The 17,123-nt window shown below is 40.6% G+C and overlaps 1 protein-coding gene across 1 annotated transcript in view; it reads left to right on the top strand.

Moving 5' to 3' along the window:
• The window catches only part of TESK2 (testis associated actin remodelling kinase 2), a 69,466-nt gene that overhangs the window by 35,208 nt on the left and 17,135 nt on the right, over positions 1 to 17,123 (top strand). The window contains exon 5 of the mRNA XM_088526144.1: positions 15,566 to 15,712. Coding sequence (XP_088382270.1) covers positions 15,566 to 15,712 — 147 coding nt within the window. The remainder of the gene's footprint in view (positions 1 to 15,565; positions 15,713 to 17,123) is intronic.

Below are 17,123 nucleotides of genomic sequence, written 5' to 3'. Positions count from 1 at the left end.
ATATTTGTTGGACTCTGCTAAACTGCTTTATGCAAATTTCTGAGAGAGGTCAGGCTTAAATCTTGGTATAATTAGATGTATTTGCACAGAGCGAGTCCTATATCTTGCTAATTCCTTTTTGAAGAAAATGGAAGCCTTTATAGCCTTGTGTATAGCAGATGAGTAGGAATAGTTATTAGGTGTTGACTGTAATACTTTGAAATTGCAATGCTTCATGAACAACAGCTAATTGTTACTGTGGAAGTTTTACAGATAGTAATCTTAGTGGGTAATAGCTAAAAAAAGTGCACAACTACTCAGCCCCCGTCTGAAGCTGTAGTTGTACCAGGGCTCCGTGTGGGATCTGACAAGGGTTGGAGCTTCCTCAGGCTGAGGAACATGGCCACAGCAGTGGTAGGAACATGTGGCCAGTGATGGGGACATGGGCAGCGCTGTTTCCGCCAGCAGCTGGATCTGCACTTTCTGCCTACCCTGCATCTCCAGCAATCTTTCCAGCATTTCTTCTTCTGTACTAACCAGTCAGTCCCTCTGATCCCATCCCATCTTGTGTGGTATTTAGGTATTCCACGAATCCAAGAATTCCCTGGGGCAGCCTTGGTTTCAAAGAGCTGTGTAGGTGGCACTTAACCAAATGTGAGATGACTGTAAGGGGCAAGGCAGCCATTCCGCACCTGGCTCCTGCGGTGGCTTTCCTGCAGACTGGGAATGCTCCCCCCGCATCCAGGCAGTGCTCCCTGTCAGCTCCTTCACCTACTGCACCATAGAGTGCTGGAGCCCTGTCCAGGTGTGGGGAGGAACAGTGAAGCCTGCAGTGTTTCCTGTAGTCTGCTGCTGTCTGCAACACCCGCTGGAAACCTGTACAGCCGAGTGTTACTGCAGACATACATGCCCAGAAGGGCTACAAGAAAAGTGTCTCCGTGCTATTTTGACTTTTGTAAAGAGAATTCGTTGGAATCCTATGACCTCATGCACAGTTTCAGGTCAATTATTACTAGTAGTATTTTTTTATAGCTGTCATAAACACCAGGAAAAAAGTTTACTATGGAAACCCTTTCAGACATGTTAATTTTCATCTCAGGCAAGAGAATTGCTATTGGACAGTTCTGACATACCGCACTGGAATGACTGACTGAATTTAACACTGCTCTTTCTACCACTAGCCACAATTTATTGTTTTGGGAAAAGAATGCTGTTAATATACCAGTTTGGAGAAGAAAACTTCCCTTCCCCCCTGCCCTCTTAAAACTCACCTTGATGAAAGGCTCTATGACTTATGGAGAGTCCAGCATTTCTGTGATGACTGAAAAAAATCCCTCTCTGCTTTTCATCCCAACAGCACTAATTTAGGTAAACTAAGTGCAATTATGGAATTTCAGGCCTTTATTTATAGGCCTTTTTCTCTTGGATTTAATAACTAGGAATAAAAAATGTTAAAAACTTATAGTTCTCAGTGTTAGGTTACAATTGAGCTGAATTATCCTTCTAAAAGGAAGAGAAAAGAGTAAATTCTTTAACTGGCAAGACTCTTCTAACCTATGGCTTCCACAGGCAGAGTTTATCATTAGTAAACATTTTACTGAAGCATATTTCCATTCCTTCCCTCTTTCTTCCTCTCAGTTCTTAAGTACCCACCTGTGGAGAGCTTTAGGCTCTGAAGTGGGGAAAACTAGGTAGTTAGAGACTTAAGTCTCTTATTCCAAACCTTTACACTACATCAAAGACCTGTCATGCCTTTCCTTCCAGAAGGCAGTTGTGCAATTCTGAGAGTTGTAAAAAGTTCAGGAATGCTCTTTCTTCCATGTCCCCTTCCCACCATTGCCAAAGGCACATGGGAATCCCTGTTGTCCCTCCATGAGTAGGATTCATACTGTTTGAATAAACTTAGCATTACCCCAGTAGCACTGCAAATATTTAAGTCAGTTTTGGCAGTCACACAGGCTAGCCCGTTACCCTAGGAAACTTACTGTCTTTAGTACCGTAGTTGCTATTACCTATCATTGCCCAAACATTCCCTGCCTGCTGGGAGTGATTCCTTGCCAATGTTACCTCTTTTCCAGCTTAGGTGGATGTCCTTGATAAGGTGGCTCTGGCAGTGATCCTCAAAAAGAGGGAACAGCTGCAGTGCTAAGTTGGTTAGCCTGAACATTAAGATAACTGAAGATGAAAATTACACAAAAGGTGGTGGAGTAGGAAATTAAAATAAATAAAGGAACTCTAAACTTCATGCTTTTAGATATAGTGGTATTTGTTACATACTGCCATCCAATTTCTAGCAAAAGCAGGTATGTGATGAGGGAAGCCGTTTATGTTATATAAGATTAATTTTCAAACTTCATCCTCCTTGCTTGGGTATAATGTAATTATTTCTTGCTTTCAAAAACTTTATACATTCTTAAGTATGAATATGAAAGTTGCTGCTGCTTCACCAAGTGCACTTCTGTTTTGGTGAATCTTTTCTGTTTGGAAGTCTTCTCTTTGAAAAGATCCAAGTGAGTAGGAAAGAGGCCTCTACATGTATTTTTGCATATATTCCATGCAGTTATTTTTAGTAACTGCCAAATCCATTTGAGATAGAGAAATCTGGTATTGGCAGGTGTTCTTTGCAAATAATGGACAGATTTTTGTTACTTCCTACATGCTACTCATTTTTTTTTCATGGCTGAGCATATTTACAGCCAAGCCATACGGATAAAGGCTTCCAGATCAGCTTGTATTCCTCAGCATAGTGTGCTTTTCACTAGACAAAAAAAGGCTTCATTTTCTATCATGGAATATCAAAATCTTTCTCAAAATCTAGGCACTTTCTCACAATAGCATTTAAAGAAAACTCCAGGCGATGAACAAATGAAAAAAACGGAGGGACTGGGAAACTTTAAAGATGTTTTAATCCTCTCTCTTCCTTCAGATTTTGTCCAAAAATTAGCTCATCTCATTTGCATACATAAAACAACTTTCTTGAGAATACTGAGGGCCTTGGGCAGAATGACAAACTATTTGCTCTGTGGTGTTGTGGATCCTTGTGACTGCTGTGATCTTCCAGAGGAATGAAATGAGCAACTGCACAAATGTGATTTTAGACTTTTTTTGCTGGCTGTTCTGAGATTATACCTCTCTATCCTAAACATGTTTGTTTTAAAGGAGTGAGCTCTGATAGGGAGAAATGCAAGAGGATTGAATCACCTTTGAGACAGCTTTGACAAAAGAATTAGTATACCATGATGACAAATTTCAGGTGACCTGAATTTTTCAATGCCTCCAAGCTGTAGGATGCTGCGGAAGAACCGCTGTTTAAACTTTGTAAGAACTTTAAGTATGTGAAAACTCTGCAGATTAAATTGATCCCTGTGATCTTTGAGCCACTGAATAGCTTGGCCTGTGGATTAATACTGTACTAAATCTCTGCTTGTATGCCTTATTCTTCTTTTTCCCTCCCAACTCTAGATTTTTTTCATAGTGTTCTATATAGCTAAAACTTAATCTAATGTGCTTCCCTCTGTGAGCAGGAAAATAAGTAGTTCTTACGGTGGCACTGTACTGAGGGCAGTGCTGGAATGTGTGGTGTGTACAGGCAGGCTGGGCCTTTCCAGGTGTAAACCCAAGGTACCAGAAGCAGAACTGAACCTTGTTGAGCAGTATTTTGGAGGCATCAGGACCTCTGTTAAACTGTGGTTGCCTTGTACTGCTTCTAAGGTGGATTTCAGTGGTAGAACTAAATATATTCAGCCCTAGAAGGTGAGCCTTTCTGAAAAGCACAATGGTTCAAAACTGGAGATCCTCTTCCTTTTATTTCTTCTCCCTTTTTGTTGTTGAGCTGTTTGGTTCAGGTCTGGAAGTCCAGCCAGCGCACATCTGTGTTATTTCCTCTGTTAAACCGGTTGCCTGGATTCATTACCTTTTCCCTTACAGAAGTCTTTAAGAGCCAAGTCTTACCTGTGCTTGCTCCAGGGTGAAGGGAGAGCCATTCACGTGGGCTCCAGGGATTGGTAACGGCCTCGTGTGAGGCAGTGGCGCCTGCGCTCGTCCCCAGTGGCTGGAACTGCGCAAGAAACTCCGTGGAGGGCTGGAAGCGAAGATGAGTACTGATGGCAGCACAAACAGGGGTTAAACATAGCGGGGGAAAAAAACCTCAGGTATTTGGAAGAATAGGCTGGTCTGTAATGTCTAAGGCGAGTTAAGTCAGTCCATTTCATTGCAATTGTTTTTTTTGGTACTAAAATAGAACAAGTGTATTTCATAGGATGTCTGTGAGGACTGTTCACTGTCTACATAGTGCTTTATGTTTCTCTTCTTGAGAAAAAGCATTCATTGTCTCATCACATAAAATAGCCACAAGCTAATAAATCCTTGGAATAATCTTGTTAATTCTCTCCTTGTCCTTTAAAAATGTCTGGAACTGGGCAGTGCCTTGCTGCTGGGGTAATAGAGTTAAAGGGAACCTACACGACAATTTCTGTTGCTGTGTTCCTCCTTAGTGGCACATGTGAATATCAGCTCAGTCTTTCAGGGTGTAAAAAATACAGAATATGTACAGAAAATCTGCTGTGTTCTCTGCTTTGTTGTGCATGGACACCAGCATTAATTTGGGAAAACCAGAAAGTGTCACCATTGTCATTCAGCAGCACCCTCGTTGAAAGGAGGCACACATAGGCAATAGGGACTTTTCTTATAACCAAAAAGCTAAGAAGCTTCTGTTGGTATTCTAAGGTGAATGTGCCTGCTAAATCTCTAGAAATATCTTTCTGAAACTCTAAAGACCCTTCATCTTTAAAGACCTAAGTCTTAGGATCTGCTTCAGATTTCTTGTATCAGAATATTGTTTTAAACTTTTGCTGTGACATTTTAGAGAAACAGATATCTATAAATTTGGATATTGTATGTATATGAAAGTACTTATTTTAGTGGCTCTGTCCAGGGAAATGTGCAAACTTTGTACATTTTCATTTCCTGTGCAATTTGCAAAATCATTTCTAGTACATTCTCTTAAAATGCAATTAAAAATATTGCCTACAATTTTTTTTCAGTACTAACACCTTCCTTCATCTCCTTTTATTGGTCACAACAGAATTTAAAAAATCTAAAATACATACCAGCGCTTGAGCATTTGGTTTCAGTTTTGTGCACTCCTCGCAGCGTGTGGGCCATCAGTTTCAGTTTTGCCACAACAGTGCACTCAGCCTCTCCATTTAATTTATTAAGAGTTGCTGAGAGTTTATGTAGTAGATTGATGTTGGATAACCAGATCTACTTCATCCTCCCTTTGTGCTATACAAGGCATCATACTATTGCATCTTCCAAGGCTGATCCATTTTCCAGTGAATTAATTCTGTTACAAGGAATACAGCACATCTCTCACTTAAGAGATCCACTTATGATGGGCTTAATATATCTCACACTTTCCAGGCTGCGGAATTGAAAAGATCCATTCCTCTGCCCTTACCAAACACACTGATCCTTGTCAAGAAACATGTGAAAATCCTATAAGCAGCAGTATTAACTGGGGAGTGCTAAATTAGCCAAATGTATTGACTTTTTTGGAGATTTATGCTATGTTTCTGGGAAAGGTGGGGGAAATGAACATATTTCCAGTGATGATTTTGTCTGGGTTATCAGCCCTAAAAAGACTGAATGAGGTTTAGAAGGATGTGAGTACCAACATCCTGTTTTATCAGCTAAAGATGTCTCATTGTAGACTGATAAAATTCCGGAACTGCTTGTATCAAGCCTGAATGACTGGTTATTCCAACAGGCACTTAAGAATTGCAGATGCTGGTAAACATCCTTGTACCTAGTACCTGAGATTAGAGTAAGGCTTTTGAGAGTGGACGTAAACCTGACTGGTCTGTGTGCGCCAGCGGATGCAAAATCAAGTCTGAACGAGACACATGTAGAAAGTAATGAGTAGTTTGCTCAAAGTAGAACAGCAGAACTGAAAAGTATATAGACAAGGGGAGATAGTATAAGTATTTAGAAAATTTGATACGATTTAAACCTCATGCTATAACTTTAAGATTTTGAATTATTTTGTAACACACATAAAAGCACAGCGTGTCGAAGACAGTGAAGTTACTTCACAGAAGTTAAGACAAAGTACATATTCTTTACTTTGTTTATATTATTTTCCTTGGGAACCAAATATTTTTGTGAATTGGTTAAAGGAAAAAAGACTTCAGTCCTAAACACAGCTTGATATGCTTGGCTCACCAAAAAAGTCCATTTAAAATCACACAAGGGGGCCTGGCTTTAAATGACAGGAGGCAGGAAATTTAATGTTCTGGCTGAAATTCCAGCTCTAGTTCATACTCCTGCACCCTGATGTTGTGGCATATGTGGTATGTTTGACCCTTTAGTTCTCTCTCCAGCAAAATTGCTACAGGCCTCCACAGGAGCTTCACCTGGGTCTGTCTGATTTGTAGCACTGCCAGTCCAAGTGTTTAAATATCTGAAGTCACGCTTCTGCAAAGCATGAAAAGAACTTTATTTAAGTTAGATCTTCTTTCCTTTTTTTTTCTACATTTCATGGCTATTTACTTTATTCCTCACTGAACGCTAGCCATCTTGTCTTGAGTGCAAGGATCAAAGACCGAGGGCTTCAGGAGAAACGCTGAAGAATGGAGGATTTTTAAAGGTGATGTTTGGGTTGGTTCCACTGAGTTAGGCCTGAGCTATGTGGTGTTCCCTGCGGCATAGCTTATTTTGGAGAGGAAGATAAATGCTGCAGTACCTGTGACAACAGTGGTTCTGAGGGCAAGAGAAAGCTTTAGCTCCCGTCTTTGTAATGCAGTATTTGTATTTTCTCGTGCTAGTGTGCTTGCTCTGGTTTGACCAATCCGCCAAGCTGCTGCTTTTTAAAGGGAGTGCTTGCCTGTAGATGGGCTGAATTTGAATAATTCAAGGTTCAGATGGGTCCTTGCATTGCAGAAAGCTGCAGTAAAATGTTCAGTTGTGAGAAGCCAAGAGAAATGTTGGTCTGTGGGAGTGTGAGCTGCCTGCCCAGGCACCATCGCACAGAGGAAATGCTGGTTAGAGAAGAGCCTGCTGGGGGTTGGTGGTGACCCGGTAAATTAAGTGCGCTGGGGACAGTTCTCCAGAATGTGTCTGTGCTTAAACCAAAAAGACACAAGCAGTGAAAAAAGCTTCACGGCCCAGGGACGCTGGACTCATTTGCTAGATCTGACTTGGCAAGGAGAAAAGGGTGGGTTGTCATAGAGAAGAAAGTGCAGAAGTTAAAGTACTATAATCAGAGATTGGGAAGAAATGTGCATCTAAAGACAGAAGCTGAGACTCTGAAAATGTGAGTCTAACTTCAGGCACTCGGCCTATATTTATTCATGCAGGTGGCTAGACGCTGAGAAGCGATGAGCAACCAGTCGTTTCAGTTGGATGTGCAAACTCTCAAATTCTAGCTGTTTCCTTAAATACCTATGTATGATTTTAAGAGCCCATAGTTAAATTTCTGCTTTTTTATTCCCCTCTTGATAATATAGAGTGTATATTGGCTTTGACTCATTTTTCCCTTCTCTTTAGAATAATCATTAACTGTTTTTCTTACTCCTGAGTCTTTGATACTGCGTGAAGAACTACTATTTTTTGTCTTTTCATTGAGACAGATGTATTTGAATATGCACATACAAGTTTAATAGGGTTTTTAATATGCATGAGTATATTTGTGTGTGTGTATGTTATGTGTTTTGACACCAGTTGTAACCATGACCATTTGCCATTATCTCCGGCAGGAAAGAAGAATATTCCTAACTATAACTCCTGCATTTTTTTCTGCTTTTGCTTCCTGATATTCTGGAAATATGGCTAGTTTAATAGGACAGAGATGATGCAAGCTTCTTAACTGTTAAGATATTGGAGAAGAGAAGGGAAGAGAACTGAGCGATGCATAAGGATGATACCAAGTCTTACAGCCTTTTGCCTGGGGTTTTCCATGTGCACTTTCCAGTAACTTCTGTTTGTTTGTAATACTTTCTCTTCCCCTCTCCTCCTCCCTGGCCGCAGGAAACATACACTTGAATTAACAAGTGTTTTGTAGTTTCACTTCCTTCGTTTAGTTTTAACTATCAGACATCCAAACAATTCAGAAAATGAGCTGTACTAGAAAATTCCTTTAATATTTGCTTTTGCATGCTATTAATAGAGGCTTTTATAATGTTGATAGAGTGCTTGAGCACCCCCAAAATGTAAATGGACATTAGGGCACAGCTGAAGTGCTCTTTGAAAAGCTCAAGAGCTACTCAAAACCTGTATTCCGTGAACAGAATTTGAACAAATTTTTACTAAGAGAGATCCTTCTTTGCTACAACTCTCACACTACCTTATACCTATATTACAGACTTAAATAACTTATTTGTATTGCTTTTTAATTTGCAGGTCTATAATCTGTGGGTTGCTAGTGCTGGTATCTTTGTGGAGAGAGTAAGGCAAAGTTTATTTAAGAGACTATTGCCAGGGGCTACAGCTTGCTTCTAGGCAGAACTTTGTATATATTTGGTGTTCAAAATGCTGTCGTGGACAGAGCCTTGTGCTCGTGAACAGAAATTGCTCTGCAGAGGCCTGTTCCTCCTGCCTGCACCAGCAGCAGGGTGCTGTGCCTCTCCTGGGCTATGTGATAAGTACAGCACTGCTAGCTTGACATATCCCAGATTTTTAATTGCTTTGCCATTTAAACGAGGCTCTGCTTGAAATTCAGAGGTTTGTGACCTAAGATTGTAAAATGTAGCTTCCTTTAAGACCTGTGTTGGTGCTATGTGCCTACAACTGAACTCCTATTTACAGTAATAAGTTTCTAAGTTTTTAGACAAGTAAATGAACATTAAATTTTGATTGAATGGAATGGCAAGAGAGGGATAAATGCAGCTTGCTCACCATAAGAGCTGTGGATATAGAGAACTGAAGGAAAACGACTCTTGACATACTCTTTTCTATAACAGCACTTCATGTTTGAAATGCAACAAGTGGTTTTCATTGCAGCTTCTTCCTGAATAGTGCATGCTAGTTCTTGTTTGTCCCTATAAATTAAACTGTGCCTATATGTGCCCTCCTTAAGGGAGGGCATAGAGAATCAATGAATGCAGCAACAGGCTTGGTAGCAGAAATGAAGGTTGATCTCCAGCTTCTGCTCCTGAGCCCCGATGACTAACCGTGCCATGGCGATGGCTTTGGGATGCTCACCCTGTCTTCCATTAATAGCAGAGAGTAAAATTATTGTAATTCTCTAATAGTTAATACTTTTAAAGAAAAAAAAAAGATTCTTTTGATTACAATGCCAAAATTTTTGCTTTTGAGTCAATACAAACATAAAATTTACTTTGTTGAAAACTGAACTGTAAGACAATCTAGAAGCAGGAAAAAAGTTGCCTGGAGAGGAAGATTTTGGCTTTTTTTTCCCCTGACCTTTCAATATGACTATTTTTGCTTTCTGGTCTCTCATTTAAAAAAAAAAAAAAAAAAAAGTTAAATTTTGTTCTGAAATGCGCTTCATCTGCATGTTCTGGCTGTTTCAGTACTTGTGGTTTTCTCCTGGGCAACATCACTTCACCTGCTGTCCAAAAATGTGCTTGTGCAGCCCAAATCAAACATCTAACTTGTTCTGTTTTAATATTTAATTTATTTTGTTTGGTGCTGTCAGTGTGTTCAAGCTGCTTAATGGGAATGGAAGGTCACTACTCTAAGGTGCTGGGGGAGGTGGTTTTGCAGGTTTTTGAACTGTGAATTTCTGAACAAGCAGAGCTCCACGAGCTACATTAAAGAAATAATGGAGTAGCCAAGTCAAGTTTATCAGTTTGTAGTGTCTGGTACTGTAGTTTGGGCATACCGATCCGGTCTTGCTTTTCCTGTTCTGTACAGATGAAGGCAATGAAAGCAGCTGGGGACACCAGGAAATTTCCATGCCCAGCACTGCAGCTAGTGCTGCTGGCTGTGGCAGGAGGGTTGGCTTGTTGTCTTGCAGCCAGACGCCAAAGTGCTCATTTAGAGACTGCTGAGTGTGACAGATGTCTATTTAAACATATCAGAACTGAAGATTGGGTTGTGTCCTCCTAGAAACGAGCTGTTCATTTTTTCTTTTTCTTTCAGTTCTGCAGAAAGCTGCGTGTGTGAAAAGATCTCTATGTTCTCTTATAGGGCATGAGAGTTTCCTTTTTGCTTCCAGCATTAGAAATGATACAAATATTTAAGCTCTGTGCCTTTCGACAGTGCCAAAGGTTTGCTGCAGCGCGTTCGTTGCCGATGTCTGTGCTGTTATTGTTTTGCTTGCCAGGTCTCCCTTCAGAGTCCAACTACATAGTCTGGCTTTTGTTTTGACATCTCTCTGTTTTTCCCCGCTGGAGATAAGTCACGCATTCTGCTTGCTCTTTTCTCCTGCTCCTCTGGTTTCTCCATTCGGCTACACCGGTTCATTCATCCTTTGCTATCTCAAAACGTTTGGCTTTCAGTGTTCCTGCTCCCTAGAGCTCTGACTCTTTGCTTATCTCATTTGCTCTGTCATCTGAAATGTGCTCTCAGACACCTACACCTCTTCACTTAGTGTGTTGCCTTTGGCAACATTAAGGCTACTAAATAGGGAAGTCTTTTTTTTTTTTTTTCCTTATTTTTTCTTATGCGAAGCAGTGACATTTCAAGCTAGAATAAATAACAGGCCAACTTTTTACCTTTTTTTTCTTTCCTGGGCAGTTATCTGGTGACTTATGTATTTTAGACCTACAAATTGAAATAGCATTGGCTTTCAAAACAGCTATTGCAGCTATTGATCATTCCTTTTTGTCTTCCTGCTCGAACGTGGCTATGTTTGACATCGTCATGTTTCTGAGCACCAAGTGCTGGAATTGAACAATTCTGATGCATCTTTTTCCTGAAAGTTCTTCTATTCTTGTGTTCAGGCCTTTATTCAGAATTTTGAAGGGTAGAGTCTGCAAACTTAAGTTCTGTATTAGTCTCTCAAAATTAAGCATGTAAGTGAAATATAAGTATCATTATAGGCAGAATCTCGTTCCATTTTTGTGTTTGGCTCTGTTAATGTGACTGCAGTTGTCCTGCCAGGAAGCAGTTTTCTCTCTACTATAGCATAACAGTTCGCCCCATGTCCTCTCCATTTCGTGGGAAAGGGTTATACGGTTTAATTGTGCTATAGTGTAAAGCTATGATATGAGAAGCCCTTCTGAGAGTCTCTGATCTAGAGAGCATCTATGCTTGGCCGAGCTGCCGGGTAACTTGTCCTTCAGAGAGGCTGCTGACCTCTTTCCTTGTAAGGTTGAGGCCCCTTCAAAAACAGACGTAACAAATGGGATTTTTCTGGTCAGTCTAGCAACAAAAGCATGAGTTGCTCTTACCATGAACAAATTTGTATGAAAACAGTGCTTCTTGTGAGTTAAAATGACAGGGTCTTTTAAGTGAATTCTCAATTTGCTGTGTTGTGTCGAGTAAATGCAAACATAAACAACCCAAAACAGTTAATTTTAGTTTCTGGCAACCAGATAAACTGACTATTCATCGTCTGCTACCTGACAAAAAGCTAGCGACAGGAATAACAAGTAGCTGTTCCACTGCAGCTTGATGATACAGGATTTGAAAAGGTCTGAACAGTGCTCCATTTAGCTGCGAGGTCTGTTTATGAAATGTAGTGTCCTTTGCTCTCATTCTTGCAGCCTGATCAGATCTCTCCTCCAATTGCTTGTACACTTATGTAATGCCTGTTGTTGCTGCACTCTAATAACACTTTGAGAAGATGTGCGAAGATGTGCGTGCTGCAGGCTTACTGGTTTTGCCCGAAAACACCAGCACTGGAATGTTTCAGAGGCAAAATAAAATCTAGTTTTCTGTTAGAGAAAGGTGCTCTTATTATCTCTTTGGATATTCTTAGCCCACAGAGCTCATTTCTGTTACCAGCAGGGTAAACAAAGTATTGAAAACAGTATTTTTTTTTTTCAGTTGCACTGGCAAATAGGAAATAATGTTTGTAATGTTGTGTTTGCTCCATGAAGATATTGTTAAAGGACTCAGAAAAAACAGGCCATCAGGCTGGCTGTTTTGCATTATCAGCCTGAATGGCCGGAAGAATTGGATTACTTACGTGACACTGAGGGAACACTGAGCTCTGCGTGGGATTTGTCCTAAAAATTAAGGACTCTGCATGCAAATATTGCCTGCAGGCCAGTTGAAATCTGAGGTCAGCTGGAACTGTAAAGGTGCCTGTAGGAAAGTCTTAGTCTCCTTGTTCACCTGAGCATTTATCTGCTGTGCTTACACTAGAAATGAGTCAAACACAAAATTCTCAAATTATGTCTGAACACTTGGCAGGTGATAGATTTGGTTAGGAGGCTTTTTACATGTCAGAGTTCGATGCCGCTCTTGCAGCTTGTAGGAGCCTACAAGATTCTGAGTACAGGTGGGATAAAGGGAGGGTTGGGGATATGCTGTGTTGTGTGACTTGTTTCTTGCCCAGCCTGTGCTACAATCTGGGCCTTGCAGGGCAGCTCCTCTGCAAGGCTCAACTGCAGGTCAACCTGACTGGAAGAATGGTTAAGGAATAAATATATTAGATGTATTAGTGTGAGAAAAAGATCCAACCAATAGGCTACTTTATTGAAAAGGAAATAAATAGCAGCTAACTACTGTTGACACATTTCAGTATATATTTCAGTATGCTTCAATATGCTTACAGATTGCATGCTTTTTTTTTTTTTTTTTTTTTAAAAAAAGGCATTTCTGGAGCAATTACCATTGTTTTATGGCCTAAACCAAATCTCAAAGCAGCTTAGCAATTCCCCTTCCCCTTGCGTTCCCTCGACAATTAATTCACATGTGGTTGTGCAACATGTAGGCTCTGTTGGCGTCTCAGAAAGCTGAAATGGTCTGAGATAACTGACCAGTTGACCAGTTTTGCTTTATCATTGGGGTTATTGAGGTAGGTGACCTGTTCCTTCAGTTATGGGTTGTCAGTATTGCCCTGTTTTGAACATAACTGGATAAGAAGTACTGCTCATGCAGTTACTTCTGTTGCCGGGATGTCGGAAATATATATATGAAGCTAATGTAAATACCTCTTGCCATTCTCTAAGCACGCTAGCATCTTGTGATTAAATAATCAAATATTTCTGAGCAGTGGTTTTTTTTCTTTTTTTTTCCCTTGAGCTAAAAGGTCATCTATCTCCCATAGGGGTTCAAGTAAAAGCAAAGAGAAAGAAAGATCAAAGTTGGAAAAGCTGAAGGCAGTGTCATTGCCAACATAAGTAAGACTAGCTACAGCCCTTAACTGAGTTTTGAAAACCTCCAGGGATGGAGATTGTAACCTGTAACCAGAGTAACCTGTTCCAGAGCCACTCTGCTCCTCTGGCATGCAAGCATCAAGCATCAGAGCTAGGGTATTTTAGATCTCTGGCTTGAACCAACCTGTAATTTCTAGTTTCCAGTGTAAGCAACCAATGAAACCTCCCCTCACACTGCAGCACTTGGCACACAGCAGTCCTAAGGATTTTAGCATTTATCGCTAGTTTGTTAAATCTTATTTACCTTGATTTTTGGCAAGAGGCTATTAGCCATTTTGCAAAATGATATGTACTGAGCACAAGCTCCTCAGTAGGCCAGTACAAGGAGGAAGAATTCTACTTCTCTGTGCCTTGTTTTGAAATCCTTTCCTGTTACCATTGCACTCTTTCTCCACTGTTAATGTCTAATGCAAAATATATGAAAGAATGTCTTCAAGTGGTCACAAGAAACTGATAAATATGGAGCATTTCATAGATCCCAACCGTGTTATACGAGATTGCCTTATTTGGTACGAGCAGGTAGTTGATACCGGCTTCAAGGTGACCCTGATAGGAGCTTGCTCCGAGTCTTCTCAGAAGAACGTGCGAGTGCAGGGGAGTAGCTCCTCATCTCACCCTTCGCCTTGATTGTTGCTCAAGTACGAAAGGCAGACGGACGGCACACCGTGATCAGGCCAAAGGTTCAAATATAAAAGGAGAAAAGTGAATGCAGAAGGGAGGGAGAGAACAGTTTGTGCACAGTCTCCATGTGCTGCCTGTGAACTTCCTGACTGGTCTAGAAAGGGCAATGAAAGTGGCTGACTAATCTCCTCCGAGGGAGGAGACACACATGGATCACAGCTTGGACTACCAGTAAAATGTTCTGCTGGGCCTGGGCTTGGAGGACCTCAGTTCCCAAGGGATGTACAGTGTAGCCAAGGGAAGTTGTAGAGCCTCATGCTGCTTTGTGATGCCCTCTCCTGGTAAACTTTGTGACAGTTAAGGTTTTGTGCGTAATCTACCCCAAATGCTTAGCTCTGTTAACTAATTACCGATAAAACTTGCATATCTGCTGGGGAAAAAAGAGTTTTCAAAATTAACAGATGAGCTCAGAAAGAGACACGACCTGACTGTAAGGATGAGGCTTTGTGGACCGTCCAGGTGGTGAGCAGAGGCTCCCTGACTGCTTGTACCAGCCTCTGCCCCCGTTCAGAGACTAGCTATCTCCACCATGTGAGCATGTGGGTCACCTCTCCCCTGTGCCCCTATGGCAGAAAGCTCTACAAGGTACAGCTGTGTTCAAAATTTCTGAAACAAAAATACCTACAGTTACAGTTTTTATTTTAACATTTTGTTCTGGTGGATGTCACAGGAAAACACAAAGTCTCTTGAGAACGTGTTGGAACTGGCTGGTGCAGAGAGTCAAAGTGCTGCCTGCCTCAGAGCTATTTGGACCAGGCCTAGGAGAGAATTATCCTGTCCAGCTCAGCCAGGTTTCCCTTTTTACATTGCGGCTGATGAGGGAACTGGGGCTGGGAGTGAAATAAGAAGCTACTCAAACACTGAGTAGCTGCTATTGTGGTCTACACACAAAGAGTAAGCCCAGTATTGTAATGGTTGTAATGGCTTTTTTTCTGAGAAGCAGAGGAGCTGCTGCCTCTTAACCCTCAGTTATGTTACTTAGGTTTGTTTGGCTGCTGCTTTCCTTCACTTTTTCTTTTATCTGTTTCTTAATTTTACATTTAATGTAAGCTACTTCTCATGAAGTTGGCTCCATTTGATGGAGCTGGTGTAGTACTGACCACAGTGGGAAACAGATTGCTGACTGAAGCTTCTAGATACAGTAATGAAGAAGAATATCTCAAAACAATATGTAGCATTTTTTCTTCGATGCTGTTGTAATTTAGAAAAACGGTATTTGGAGACTTGATCAGGCTCCATGACCTAGGCCTAGATACTCAGTCTTCTCTTTGGCTTCTTATGCCTGAGAACCTACTCTGTGTCCTTTTTGCCTTGTTTTCTCCACACTGAAATGAACGGGTGATATTGTATTGTAATTGTTCCTGAAGAGTTTATCACTGCAGTATTTAAATATTATAGCTAATGCAATGGTGGCTGTCATATGCATCTTTAAAATGAATGTTTTGGGAGAGGCGGGAACTGTTTTCTGTTTCTTTCGATCTGCGGATATGCACGAAAGAAAAAAAGTGATTTTTTTTTTTTTAATGAGTACCTGAGGTAAGGACTTGCGTCACAATAAATTTAACATTCCTGATAATAAGTTAAAAATTAATTACAATGTTGTTTTGTCTTTTCAGTACATCAACTATGGTAACCTGGAACAGCTATTAGACAGTAACCAGCATCTGCCCTGGACAGTGAGGGTGAAATTGGCTTATGACATTGCTATGGGAATCAGTTATCTTCACTATAAAGGCATTTTCCACCGGGACCTTACATCCAAGGTACCATTTATAGACTGAAAGGAGCTTTTAAATGGAGGTACTCTATTTGGTTGTTTGGTTCTTCCCTCTCCTTCCATCGAATAAGTGCTGTTACATAAAATGTGATCTGGGGCATTATTCGTATGGCTGCATCACAAAAACTGGGATCTCCACACGCTTTAAGAGTTCAGGCAAGTTGTTTGTATCATTTGTCCTTTCAAATGAAAAACGCTGAAATCTGCAGGTAAGAATATCAGCTTTGTGAAAAATGCCCAGGCTTGGAGTCATGTCAGTTTGACATGATGTGCTCAGAAAGCCTCATGTCAGTCACCTTAGAGTATATGGATAAGAGATGCCTAAAAAAAAAAACATGAAAATATAACTTTTATTCCACTTTTTTTTTTTCAATTCACGATAAATTTTAGTTCATTCAAAAGACTAGGTGGCACAGTTAGTGCAAGGAACCAAAGTAACTAAGAGGAACTCTGTTCTAGCAGTGTAACGTGTACTGTGGTGGCTAGTCATATGAAAATCCACTTCCTGAGTCCTCTGTGAATGCCTTTGTTGAGAGCTTTGCATAATTTTATGCTGTTCTTAGGAACTGCCCTAGGAGTGCTTCAATGTCATCTATTGTTGAATGGTCTAAGTCATTGTTTTAGAAAATGCACCAGCAAGAGAAGTATATGGTTTTAGTGCAACAGCAAAGTCATCTAGGACCATGTGAAGTAGTAAGGATTATTTTAAAAAATAAAGAATTAACTATGAGTTGTCTTGGGATTGCTCTTAGTACTAAAGGTAATAAAGGTAAAGTGTATCTGTGGGTCACACTGAAAGCTGCCAGGTGAGTGTGACATGTCTGAGTAGCTGGCTGTACTTCATTTCTAGATCTTTGATTTTTGACGTGTTGTATGCACTCGGTTCTTCTCTGTTCTTTCCTTTGGAGGTGATATGGGTGAAACCTTAAATGCCCAGGTATTTGCGAATTGTAATGGTATGCTATTTATTGGTGAAATATAAAATATTGGTAAATGAAAATATTGGTTTAAAAAATTGAAATCTACTCTTGGGCAGATATGACACTGTTGTGCAAATAACAGAAGTGCCCTTCTCCTGGCTAACTTTCAAGGAAGTTGCATTGTTCCAAACAGCCCACTGCAAAACATCCCTTTAATAATAATTTAACTGCGAAAATGATTCTGGGTAGGTTCAGATCTCATTTTCTGCCTTTCCCCCTGTTTCTGGCTAACCTCTGATTTCTGTAGTTTCGTCTAGCAGATGACATTGTGGATGCCTGAAGTTTATCAGTTATGGCAGGCAAATTGTCTTGATCTGACATTAGTGTGTCAGGTATCAGTTGCATAAAGGCTGAAGGATTAAAATGGAGTCGTAGCAACCCTCCCTCTCCCCACCCCCTCCAAAAAAAAAATTGTAG

Source organism: Tinamus guttatus, unplaced genomic scaffold (assembly GCF_059628265.1).
Source record: "Tinamus guttatus ecotype Peru unplaced genomic scaffold, ASM5962826v1 Tinamus_guttatus_pri_ptg000242l, whole genome shotgun sequence".
Lineage (NCBI taxonomy): Eukaryota > Metazoa > Chordata > Aves > Tinamiformes > Tinamidae > Tinamus > Tinamus guttatus.
This window is presented reverse-complemented; position numbering and strand designations above follow the sequence as displayed.